At 40.2% G+C, this 13,108-nt stretch overlaps 1 protein-coding gene across 1 annotated transcript in view; it reads left to right on the forward strand.

Moving 5' to 3' along the window:
• The window catches only part of LOC140206139 (xenotropic and polytropic retrovirus receptor 1 homolog), a 371,957-nt gene extending 361,994 nt beyond the window's left edge, over positions 1-9,963 (forward strand). Inside the window, exon 15 of the mRNA XM_072274355.1 lies at positions 4,343-9,963. Within this exon, the coding sequence (XP_072130456.1) occupies positions 4,343-4,403 (61 nt within the window). The 3' untranslated portion in view covers positions 4,404-9,963. The remainder of the gene's footprint in view (positions 1-4,342) is intronic.
• The last annotated feature ends 3,145 nt before the right edge of the window (positions 9,964-13,108 follow it).

The raw sequence follows: 13,108 nt of genomic DNA on the forward strand, positions 1-13,108 counted from the left end.
CTGATTGAGAAATTGCAGAACCTGGGCCTCTGTACCTTCCTCTGCAATTGGATCCTCGACTTCCTAACCAGAAGACCACAATCTGTGCGATGTGGTGATAACATCTCCTCCTCGCTGACGATCAACACTGGTGCACCGGGTGTGAGCTTAGCTCACTGCTCTACTCTCTATATGTTGTTGTTGTTGTTGTTGTTGTTCGTCCATCGCTGACGTCGATGAGGACCTCGACACCATTATGATGTTGTCAAGACTAGCGCGTGATTTGGATTTAAGTGAGGGAGAGTTGCGCAGCATCAGCCTCACTCTCTCTTCCCAATTCCCATCTGGGTCCAGTGGCAAGACAGAGTCTAGACGGCTGGAGATGGGACTAGGTGCAGTGGATGACCAGGACATCTTCTGTGTCTTGTCCTGCTCTACACGTTCCACGACGCTTGCAGAGACCGCCTTCTTGACCGTTGGACCTTCCATTGGTCTCGTCTGCTCAGTCCGCCGGAGTCTGTCTTCACATGCTGGGATAGACAAATCCCTATCTCACCGAGGGTTTGAGACCCGTCGACTACCCTCACCTGGTTTAGCCGGCTTGTCGAAGTCGTTGCCCGGGGTGTGGCCGCTGTCGCATGCAAACAGCTACGGGGAGCCACAGGTGAGAGCTGAGTGCCAGGTGGGGCCCAAAGGTGGACTAACCTTTGGGGTGTCAGGGAGGGGTAGCACTCTCTATATACCCATGACTGTATGGCTAGACATAGCTCAAATACCATCTATAAATTTGCTGATGATATAACCATTGTTGGTAGAATCTCAGGGGTGATGAGAGGTTGTACAGGAGTGTGATATGCCAACTAGTGGAGTGGTGCTGCAGCAACAACCTGGCACTCAACGTCAGTAAGACGAAAGAGCTGATTGTGGACGGAACACATACCAGCCCTCATAGAGGGATCAAAAGTGGAGAGAGTGAGCAGTTTCCTGGGTTTCAAGATCTCTGAGGATCTAACCTGGTCCCAACATATTGATGTAGTTATAAAGAAGGCAAGACAATGGCTATACTTTATTAGGAGTTTGAAGAGATGTGGTATGTCAACAAATACACTCAAAAACTTCTATAGACGTGCCATGGAGAGTATTCTGACAAGCTGCATCACTATCTGGTATTGGGGGGTGGAGAGGCTACTGCGCAGGACTGAAGCTGCAGAGGTTTGTAAATTTAGTCAGCTCCATCTTGAGTACTGGCCTACAAAGTACCCAGGACATCTTTAGGGGTGGTGTCTCAGAAAGGCAGCATCCATTATTAAGGACCTCCAGCACCCAGGGCATGCCCTTTTCTCACTGTTACCATCAGGTAGGAGGTACAGAAGCCTGAAGGCACACACTCAGTGATACAGGAACAGCTTCTTCCCCTCTGCCATCCGATTCCTAAATAGACATTGAACCCTGGGACACTAACTCACCTTTTTTTAATATATAGTGTTTCTGTTTTTGCACAATTTTTTAATCTATTCAATATACATATGCTGTATAAAGTATACTGAATAAGATTTACTTATTTATTATTATTATTTTATTACTTTTTCTTCTATATTATGTATTGCATTGAATTGCTGCTACTAAGTTAACAGATTTCATGTCACACGCCGGTAATAATAAATCTTATTCTGATTCTCAATAGCTATGGCAGAGCTTGAATGCCATCAGCTCCTACAAAGCCAAACCAAGCAACATAAATAACAACAAGGTTTCCACTCCCAGATGGGCTCAATACCTTTTATACTCCCTTTGACCGACAGAACATGGAGGTACTTTCACGAACCCCTACAGCCCTCAACAACCCTATGATCGCAGTCTCTGAAGCTGATGTGCGAGTATCCTTCGGGATGGTGAACCCACAGAAAGTATCTTTCCTAGATGGTGTACCTGGCCAAGGACTGTAAACCTGTGCTAATCAATTGGCTGGAGTGTTTACTGATATCTTTAACCTCTCACTTCTGCAGTCTGAGGTACCGATCTGCATCAAGCAGGCTTCAGTCATACCTGCCTCAATGACTATTGTCAGTAGCTCTTGCATCCACTGTCATGAAGTGCTTTGAGAGGTTGATCATGAAACATATCAAATTATGCCTGAGGAGTCTCTTGGATCTGTTCCAGTTTGCCTACTGTCGCAACAGGTCAACAGCAGATGCCATTTCACTGGCTTTTCAATCTCCTCTTGAACATCTGGACAATGAAGGTGTGTATATCAAGATACTCTCCATTAACTACAGCTCAGCATTCAACACTATCATCCCCTCGAAACTAAACACTAAGCTCCAAGACCTAGCCCTCGATACTTCTCTATACAACTGGATCCTCTATTTCCTCACTTGCAGACCCCAATTGGTACAGATTGGCAACAATGTCTCCATAATCTCCATCAGCAAGATACACCATAAGGTTTTGTGCTTAGCCCGTGCTCTACTCACTTTATACCTATGACTGCTTGATTAAGTAAGCTCCAATGCCTTACTTAAGTTTGCTGACAACACCACTGTTGTTGGCTGAATCAAAGGTAGTGATGAATCAGCATTTCGGAAGGAGATTGAAATTCTGGTTGAATGATGCCAGAACAACAACCAACATCAGCAAAACCAGACAGCTCATTATTGACTACAGGAGGAAGAAATTGGGGGTTGATGAGCCAGTGCCCATTAAGCTATCAGAGGTGGAGAGGGTCAGTAACTTTAAATACCTTGTCATTGTCATATCAGAGGAACCGGTACAGTAAGTGCCATCACAAAAAAAAATGCACAACAACACTGCTATTTTCTTAGAAGTTTGTGCAAATTCAGCATGTCATCTAAAACTTAGACAAATCTCTGTTAATACACAATGGAGAATATCCTGACTGGCTGCATCACAGCCTGGTATGGAAACACCAATCCCCAAGAACAGAAAAGCTTACTAAAAGTGGTGGATACAGCCCAGTCCATCACAGGAAAAGCCCTCCCCACCATTGAGCACATCTACAAGGTGTTTTGCCACAAGAAAGCAGCATCCATCATCAAGGACACCCACTATCCAGGCTCTTTTTACTATTGCCATTGGGAAGAAGGTACAGGACCCTTAGTTCCCACAGCACCAGGTTCAGGAGTACTTCAACAATCAGGCTCCTGAGCCAGGGTGGGTAATTTCATTCACCTTAACTTAGAACTGATTCCACAACCTATGAGCTCACTTTCAAAGACTCTTTTTGTATTTGTTTATTCTACTGTGGATGTTTGAAAGAAAATATATCATAAGGTAGTATATAGTGGTGTATACTGTATGTCCTTTGATAATAAATTTACTTTGAATTTTCAACTTTGGACATCAATTTATGAAAGGAAAATCATTTGACAAATTTACTGGAGTTTTTCGAGGATGCAAGTAGTAGAATGTATGAGACTAGTGGATGTAGTGTATTTGGATTTTCAAAAGGCCTTTAATAGAGTTCTGCATAAGAACTTAGTGTGCAAAATTAAGGTATATGAGACTGGGCAAAATATATTGGCATGGATTGAAATTTGGTCGAGGGACAGGAAACAGAATAGGAATAACAGGATCTTTTATAAGGTGGCAGGCCATGACTAGAGGAATGCCATAGGAATCAATGCGTGATTCCCGGTTATTCACAATGTATACCAATAATCCAGATGAAGGAAATAACAATGCAGAATACTACGGTATAATGGTTGTGAGGCGGATGCAAAGAAGGCAATCTAGATGAGTTGAGTAGGAGGGCAATCACATGGCAGACACAGTATTATTTTGATAAATGTGGTTATCTACCTTGTTATGAAAAACAGAAACCCTGGCAGTTATTTAAGTGATGAAGTGGGAGTTGTTAAGAATCTGAGTGTTCGTTAACACTAATCATTGGAAGCTAACACAAGGTGCAGGAAACAGTTATAAAGGCGAGTAGTTTGGTAGTACTGCAGTTCAAACACAATCACCTCAGATTATTGGGTGAGAACCAGTACAGGTTCAGTCTTTGGTGCTATCCATAGGTAAGTTTTAAGATGGAGGCTACTATGGGTCAAAGCAGAACAGGACAGCTATAAGAGTGACCTGAAAGCTTTAAAAAAAAAGAAGTAAAATTCTGGTATCATCTGAAGAACAACAGGGAATTTATATGAAGCCTTTAGAACCTTTGGTACACTACTCCTGGTGTGAAAAGTATCAAAAGTGTAGACATGAGAGAATCCAGGACCAAGGGCTGTAAAAGGGCAGCTGCAGCAGCTTAATGGAGGTTAGCTTGGGTGCAGGTAAGTGATTTGGTTTGTATTGTGAGTTCATGTCTTAATTCTTACGTTTACCACTTTCTAACCCACAGAGTGAAACCCCGTGATGCAGCCGTGTTAATTGAAGACACAGATGATGAAGCATACACATGAAAGTCAGCAGTGAGCGTGCACTGTCCTTCACACGTTCCAGTTCTACCGGGCACTGATCACAATCTGCCAGCACATGTGGCAACAGACTCAATTCCATTTTTCTTCCTTTGTTTTAATATATTTAAACCGACTCAAGAAGGTTGTAAAGAACAATTTTACAACAGACAGAACATATCCACATGGATCAAATCAAATGGAAAAGACTCAGAGCTGAAAAGTACCAATTTTTTTTGTTTTGTCTTGTATTATTTTCTCTCTCTCAGGCTCCATATAGCTAGGGCTGGTTTTAGCTGGGTTCTTCAAATCTTTTTAACCAGCTCATGGCCCTGGTTGCACTTGCAGGGAAAGTGCAATTAATTGTACTTCCTACGTGAAGTTATGGTGTTTAAAAAATAATTTTGATATGCATTTGTTCTGTTCCTATCAGAAATATTCATATTATTTATGAGAGAAATTTCTGCCCTGTACGTTGATGCAGAATTTAGTCTCAATGTTCGTTGAACTTTTTTTTCTGTTTTGGTCAGTGATCAGATTTCCTGTTGCAAGGAAGCAAAACATCTTTATTAAGAGCACTTCAAAGTTTTCTAGGCGGCAGATCCCACAGAGCTATCAAATGCAGAGTCCTGCATCCAACACAGATCATCAGGCTACATTCCAAATGCTGCAAGATATCCATAATAGCTGGCAAAAATAACTTTACAGATGCTACAAAATGTGCTTGCGTTATTTATAAGTCATATCTAAAGCCAGTGACAACAGGAGATTTTAAAAGAAATTATTCATTTCAGAATTTTCTATCAGTCAAGCTTACATATCCCAGAAAACAATTGCTTTAAATTTTCGTAAGTTCAGCATTAGTAATATTTCTGTTTTTACCAAAGGTTTAATATCAAGTAAATGGTTTCTCTCAGTGCATAGATGTAATCCATCATTGATAGGATTTGGATTTTTTTTTTCAATTGCTTGCGCCACTCCTGAAAGCTGCTAATAACCCAGCCTGTTGTAGCAATGGGAATGTTGACTTGCATGAGGAACATTTCCCTGGAATGGTCAGTGCTGTCTTTCATAAAGCTGTCCTTCCTCTCCAAACTACAGAAATTCACATCAAATTACTCCAGTAACATAGGCTGACGACAATGTAAGTGATTACACAGCCCCTTAAGTTGTATAGTTCAGTGGAGCCACCTTAAGATCTAGTTCAGTTGGCCAATGCTAGAGCGATTTTAATGTGGTGTATTATTTTAAAGGGATAGTTGTCCTATTTATTATCTGTGCCAAACATTGCTGTATATGTCAGGTTTAGAATTCATTAATAATGTGTGCCACAGCAAAAGTTCACCATGAAGAAGTTGTGTAGTGCTCAGTGATGCTTCATGTCATGTTCTGAATTCATTCCATCTACTTGATTTTAACAGAGGTTTCTGTTTTTAATATAGTTGATTTAGCTGAATTGGGACATTCAGAAATTACCATGTAATATTAGCTTTCTTCTGACATAGTCTTAAGTGGGCTCCATTATAACAAAGGACAAGATCCTTGGCATGCAAAGGAGATCAAGGTAAGAGTGTGCCTGATCTTGGACCTCCATCAGGTTTTGCTCTGTGTCAGAGCACTCAACATGTTTGCTGATCCTGCCTGGTTAAGGAGTGATTTACAGTATGCTGAAAATGCAAGCTGTTGTTGTGGAATGGAGGAAGCTACTAATGCAAAAGGAGCACTGGGTTTGACTCACTTGGACACAGGACTGCCTTCCAAAACAGCATAGCCTAGCACATACACTTGGAGCTAGAAGTTGAAGCATTTTATTAATGAATTATTCATAGACAGAATAATGGCAAAATAAAAGCTTTCCAAATTTCATTCTCCAGCGCATGTCACAACATTCACCCATATTTCATTTTGCAAAAGTAGCTAACTTTTGTACAGAATTTCACATTCCTGTTGCCTTCTTTTAATAAAGTGTATGGAAAATGGATGCAATTCAATTACATTTTAGCACCTACAAAGAAAAAGAGAGTAAATAGGCCCAATGTAAACCTTGAGGTTTGATGCCTCGGGAAATGAGTTTAAAGCGGTTTCACGGTACAAACATAGGCAACCTCTGCTGCTCCTTTCATGTTACTGGACCACTTCCAATGCAAGCTTTTTCTTAATGGAGTTTGTCCCCATTGTGGCTGGATCTGTTTGAAATCAGGGCAGAGTTAGGTAGTGGTCACATTAGACATGGTCCCTCATTGGCGAGCCAAGTTTTCTATCGTTCAACAACACAGGGAGTTTAGATTGGGATAGGCAATCTAAGTTTTAATTTTAAAAATGGAGAAGACAGAGATATAAAGGAGCTTTATTTTCCTGAGAAAATACACAGGGAAATGAGTTGCCCATGGTGGTGTGCTGAGTAACTGGTATTAGAACTGCATTGCACTTCCAACTTGAGTGTGAATGAAGCAAGTACCAAGAATAGGTTCAGTGTTACTATTAGCACTGAATATCCGTTATTTGATGTAATAACAGTAAATACCCAGCAGGTCAGGCAGCATCTGTGGAAAGGAAAAGAGTTAACTTTCAGGCCTTTGTCTTTCCCACTAATGCTACCTGACCTGCTGAGTGTTTCCAGCTTTTTCTATTTTCATTTCAGATTTCTAGCATCCACTATTTTATTGATATTCATCCATTATCTGTCCTTGTTTGAAAGCAACTTGGTTCAAATCATTTTCACAATCTAGTTATGAATGTCAAGTCATCCCAGAATCCCATATTTCTTTTTCTTTCATAATTCTTCTTTATCAATGTGATTTTGCTAAATATAATTGTAATGCAGAATGAATAACTGACACAAAAGTGACAAAACATTGGTTATGTTTTATTCTGAATTTGATTTTCAAATATCCATCTTCCTCCTCTTCCCACCTCTGGCTGGAAAAAAGATCAAACCTTGTGGACCAGATGAGAAGCCAAATCCTGTATATAGCATAAGTGGACCGTTATGAATCAGACACAACCTGTACTAGTATTGCACTAATGTTGATTTTTGAGTGAGCACAAACACTTATTTTGCTAATTCTTCACAGGAACGGAAAAGCTGTATGCGAAAGAGGTTTGGAGATCCAAAACCTGTTTCTGGCAATTACATAAACAGGGGGACTGCGTTTTTGGAAGTTTTCAATAAGATCCTCCTTAAAGCAAATCTCTAATTTCACTGTGGGCAAAGGCACATTTATACAGTTGCAGTAATGCTGGCAAGGGCTGATTAAATCTGAACCACTAAATCGGTTTGAACTAGGTCTGTGCCTTGTGCAGAAAAAAGCTAGGAAAGACAAGAAGTATCATTATGAATCAAAATACAGAATCAAATACAATAGCATTGATCATGTCTGTAGTTTTGGCACTGCAGATATAAGGAACTCTCTAGCCATAGACTGATCTGCTCTGAAGAGCACACTGCTTTGGGTTTTCATATTGTCTTGATGCACCAGCAATGATATGACAGTTGTGCTAAATTTCATAGATATTCAATGATTCCTTTGACTTGCAGTGTTTTTGACAGCCTGCATTTCTTTGGTTAGGGAACAGATCATTGCTCTTGAGTCCATGACTCCCAGTCATCACAGTTGATGTATTCCCAACCAGCCAGAAAAGAATAGTCTGAAAAATCTGGAAAGGGTGAGGGCAATTGGGGATAAAAGATGCCTCAGCACATTTATCTGATTTCTGGAAGGTTTAAAACACTTAAGTTATTTTTCTTGTGTTCTGTCCACAATTTCTTGGTTCTTCCTACCGTTATCACAGGCAATGCGAGAGTAACAAGATGCCTTCACTACTGGACAATGGGGCTCTTCACGTAAAAATCTAAAGTTGCCTTTAGCAAACATTATCCATGATTCCAGTGTACCTTGCTGCTCCTTAGGCATCACTGGAGCAGGGGATAACTTCCTTTCACACAGCTCTCTGCATTCTGAGCTGATTGAATCCTGTGTATGGATCTGTGAGCTCTGCCCAGGGGTCAGGATGATTGATGGGACAGACAGCTGGGTTGTTTGTGAGAGAGCTGCTTTTGTTATAGTATCTTGAAAGTCCATATGCCGCTGGTGGTGCTGTTCCCTTTTTAGGAGTCATATATGAAGGATTCCCATGAGTTAGTGATGATGTTATAAACTTTGAAAACACCCATGAAGCTTCTGCAAACCTCTTCCCACAAACAGCACCAAGCATTCTGTTTGTTTCAGCAATCTGATGTCAGGCACGTGGACAATGTAGCCCACCCATTTGAGGAGCTGATCTGAGCCTTAATGCTGATGTTGGTCCTCTCAACTGAAACATAACAAAGTGTGCAATGGATGACTGGCCTGACCTATCTCAGAGTGCAGAGCCACTTGCAACAAGGCTGTCCCAACCATCCCATTCAGGAACTCGTGATGCTTGGGAATGCAATGTGCACTTTCAAGATAGGAGTCCCAACAACAGTGGATGATTACAGAAAATGAAAAGAGTTGCAGGGGTGTATAGACAACTGAATTGTCCACAGTTGGGATAATTCAACATCCTGACAGTCCAATAGCACATCACTTTGGGAAGAGGGTCAATGTCATACATTAAATTTGATGCTATTCCATTACAGTAAGTTTAGTGAGCACTCACACTGTATTAAATTAACAAGATATTAACTTCTTCGATCACATAACCCAAAATATAACTCCACAAAATAATAATCATTTTTAGTTATTGTTTCATTTTAATAGATAATTAAATAGAAGGCAGTCATTATTAATTTGAGAAAGCAGAATAAACTGAGTTGTGGTTTCTTTGCCCCCTGTTGGAGGTTGCATTCTGCTCCCAAAGATAAGTTTTTGTTAGTATCTGGTATGACATTATGCTGTGTGTATTTTTGCACTTCAAAATGGCACTGCTGGCTCCGGCAAGAAAACATGGCATCAAACACTCAAAAATCAATGGTAGTCTCAACTCCCTGCACAGTTAGCTGGTCCTGTCACCCACACAATGATGTTTATTTGACCAATGTCTTGGGGAATAGCTATCATAGTTGTAACCAGAAGGCTTTGAATTCCGGGATCAAGCACAGATTTTTTTATTGGCTCAGTGGTCTGTTTGCTTGCAGTTAATGATAATCCATTTATTAATTCACTTGCCTGATTCTTGGCATGTACTGTTGACTCAGACTTGCTTTCAGAAGGTATGTTAAGAAGGCCCCAACAAGCAAGCACACATTCAAAGTGTTGAAACATAGGCTCTGCCCTGATCATTCACTCAGCCTATTGACCCAGCCTTTTGGAGAGAAAGCTGTGGTGGCCTTTCTCCTTGCTCCTCTGCATGGAAATTGTGCAACAATGCTCCCACTGCACACTCCTTTGCAATTCAGAGTTTAATTTCCAATCTGGCCATAATTTGTAAATTAGCAGTAGAATCAAGCCGCGGAGCTTTGGACTTTAATGTCTTGGTCTTCAGGATGCTCAGCATCAGGCAGGTGGACCAATGTCGCTGTAAGTTGCTTTCAGAGTTTTTAAGGAAATGTGTTTCTAATTAAACAATGCAATTCATCTATTAATATTCTTTCTATTTTCTTGGCACCTTAATTAATAAAGGCTTTGTAGGAAATAGTTCTTACCCAGGTCCTTGTTTATCAAGGACTCTATGAAAGCAGACTCTGGAACAGTTGTGATGCAATGGGAAAGAACATGGACTAGTGGCAAAGTTGATGAGTACACTGAGCCAAAAAGACCTCCTGTCCCTCTCATTTGATGGCAATGTGAAGCTGCAGTATTATGTGATGAAGGAAATACTTTTATATTAGAGCACATTAATATAAAAGGTGCAACAGGGAATCTCTGGTACTAACGCCTTCACCAGTCCTAGTACTCCAGCTGGGACAGTTATTAGGATACCAGAGATTCTTTTACTTTTGGTCTTTGATACTGTAGCTCTAATGCTGATGCAGTCATCCAGGGAAAAAACTGGATTTCTCACATCAGTGGGGTTTTGGGTGCAGACTTTGAATAATTTCAGATGATGGCTGTCTCTAGCACCAGGATCAGAGAGGCCAAGTTGTGCTCTAACAACAGACCAGTACAGTGTCTTTCAATAATTATATTCCTCTCTAATCTGTCTTTAACCACGCAAAAAATATTTAATTGCATCAAAACTGCATTGAGATTGGGCTGTTATGTCTTCTAACTTGATGGGGCATTTGTGCTTTATTTTACTCTGTGTCTGTGTTCTAGAGCATAGGATGAGCAGGATAATGAATTGTAGTTTTATTTGGTGTCTGAAGAACATGCAAGCTGCAAATGTACAATCATTGTATACAAAGTTGAGCACACAGAGAACTGAGGGAAGATGGTGGCAGCCGCCTTCGGTGCTGGAGTCCACCACTGTATTACCAGGAGTTCCCTGTTAGCCTGCAGGGTGGTAGGAGAGGTAGAGTGTCAGGGCTCACTTCTACTTCACCGATGAGGCTGAAATCAGTTTGAATATTTGGCATGGACCCACTTACAACCTAATAGTTAATTAAGATGGAAAGAGACCTGATTTCTACAAGAGACAAATCAACAGCCACTGACACTGTGCTGTAAAATTCCCTACACCCCTCTTTTGTTCACACATTCCCCTTTTTATAAACCAGGTGTACTTCTCAAGGATCGTTGACTTGCTGTGTGCACTGGGCACTTCCCCTCATATTCTCCTGCCATTCCCACATTGCCTGCAACACAAATAACTCTGTAGTTGTCTCAGCAAATACACTGCACCTCCTGAACTTTATTGCAGTACTCAGGTCAAAAGACAAGTGGTCTTGGAGATGGTTAAAATATATACCAGAAGACCATGACTGGGAGTTGTTCTTGTACCTATCAGCTTGCTTGTGACAAACCAGGTTCACACTTCTTGTAAGAAGATGTGTTCTCAGACTGTTATCCTTAAAATGTAACTGGCACATTCTAGGTCAAAATAGCTCCACTTTTTTGATGAATTTATTTTGAGTTATTTACTATATTTTCTATTAGTTTGCAAGATTCACAATGAGAATCACCATGGTGCTGGAGTTTAGTTCAAAGAAATATGATCCTAGAGGAAATCTGCAGACCTGGCTCATCAAATTAGAGCTTTCCATAATGCCACTCTGATAGCACATCAAAAGCCAACAAACCAAACTGTGGCACCATCTCACAGTTCATTTGTATTGCGCTGCTGGCTTTGGTCATTGCTAGGATTAGTCAGTCCTTGCACGCAATCCTAAGAATCAATAGAAATTGAACACAATTTTTTGAGCTAAGTGATAAGGCTTTGGGCTCTCATTTAAACATGTTACTTTAATATTGTTTAAATTTGATCAGATAAAGATATTAAATAATTGTGATATGTAGTCAATGTCAAAATAAAATTGCTCGAGTTAGAACAATGAATGAAAAACAAGAATGCTGGAAATACACAGCAGGTCAGGTGGGGAGAGCAAGAAACAAAGTTGTTTCAGGCCAATGACCTTTCATCAGCTATTCATCAAACTGAAACATTAAATCTCTCTCTCTCGACAAGTCCTGTCACCAACTGCAAATATACAGCATCTTCTGTTTTTATTCTGTATTTTCAGCATCTGCTGCTTTGTTTTGCTCTTAAATCATTTGGACCAGTTTCACTCAGTTGGGTTAGTTTATTTTTAAGGATCCCATTGCTTTAATAATACAAACACTAATGATCTAAGATTTTATCAATGTCCAACAGAATTAGTTCCTCTGTATTTTACAAGTGTGATGACATTCCAAAGTTACTTCATTGGATGTAAACAGTTTTAGGATATCCTGAAACTGTAAAAGATGCTCTACAAACATCTATTTGCTACCAATACTGGATTTTATACAACGCTGGAGCAGTCCTAAACCTTTTATGATACTGCTCACATGCTCATGTATCACACAGATTTCTCCCAGGGCTGATCATAGTTGGTCACTGCTGTTCCCTTTACACTTCAAATACTCAACCTGTCCTATTCATCTGTGGGCTCACAAGGTAATCCAACTGATGGTTGAATTCCTGTGCATGCTGTATCAAAGGGTATGGAGTTAAAGATGAAGAGAGTTCTCTTCAGGGCTATCTCGCGCAGGACACATTATGTAGTCACACAGGGATTTTATTGCTCCTATCTGGAGCTTCCATCTCCTAACACACTAATAATGCACAGACAATTAAATGTGATTGTACTCTGCCGAAAATCTTAACTGGAGGGAGGAAATGAGCATTAAATGATATCCTCCTCCATGTTCATGTTCATTCATTAAACCTTATTTTACTTTTGAACAAAAATCAGTAACAACATTTAATAATAATCACCCTTTAATTGTCAAGCTGAACTGTTTTCAATTTTATATTATGACAGCTAGTTGCATCTTAACCAGAGTAATAAAAACTCCAATAAAACTGAGGGAACAACTCTCAAAACTGGTACACCAGGAAGGGGATGGTGTATATTAATTCTATTAATGATTTTCTTATATCATTTCAGATCTAGATCAGTTTCCCTGAACAGACAGGTATAATATGTTCATGTTAAGGCAACATATTTAAAAAGTAGCATTGTAATTCTTACTTTTGTAGCCCTTTGCTAGGTCGCAGGGTCACCATATTCTGGAACAGCTTGGCTTCCACAGACCAAAGTTCAAAGCCCACATTATGAACAGATATGAAAACACCAACACAACAGT

The sequence above is a fragment of the Mobula birostris genome, chromosome 12, assembly GCF_030028105.1.
Source record: "Mobula birostris isolate sMobBir1 chromosome 12, sMobBir1.hap1, whole genome shotgun sequence".
Classification (NCBI taxonomy): Eukaryota; Metazoa; Chordata; class Chondrichthyes; order Myliobatiformes; family Myliobatidae; genus Mobula; species Mobula birostris.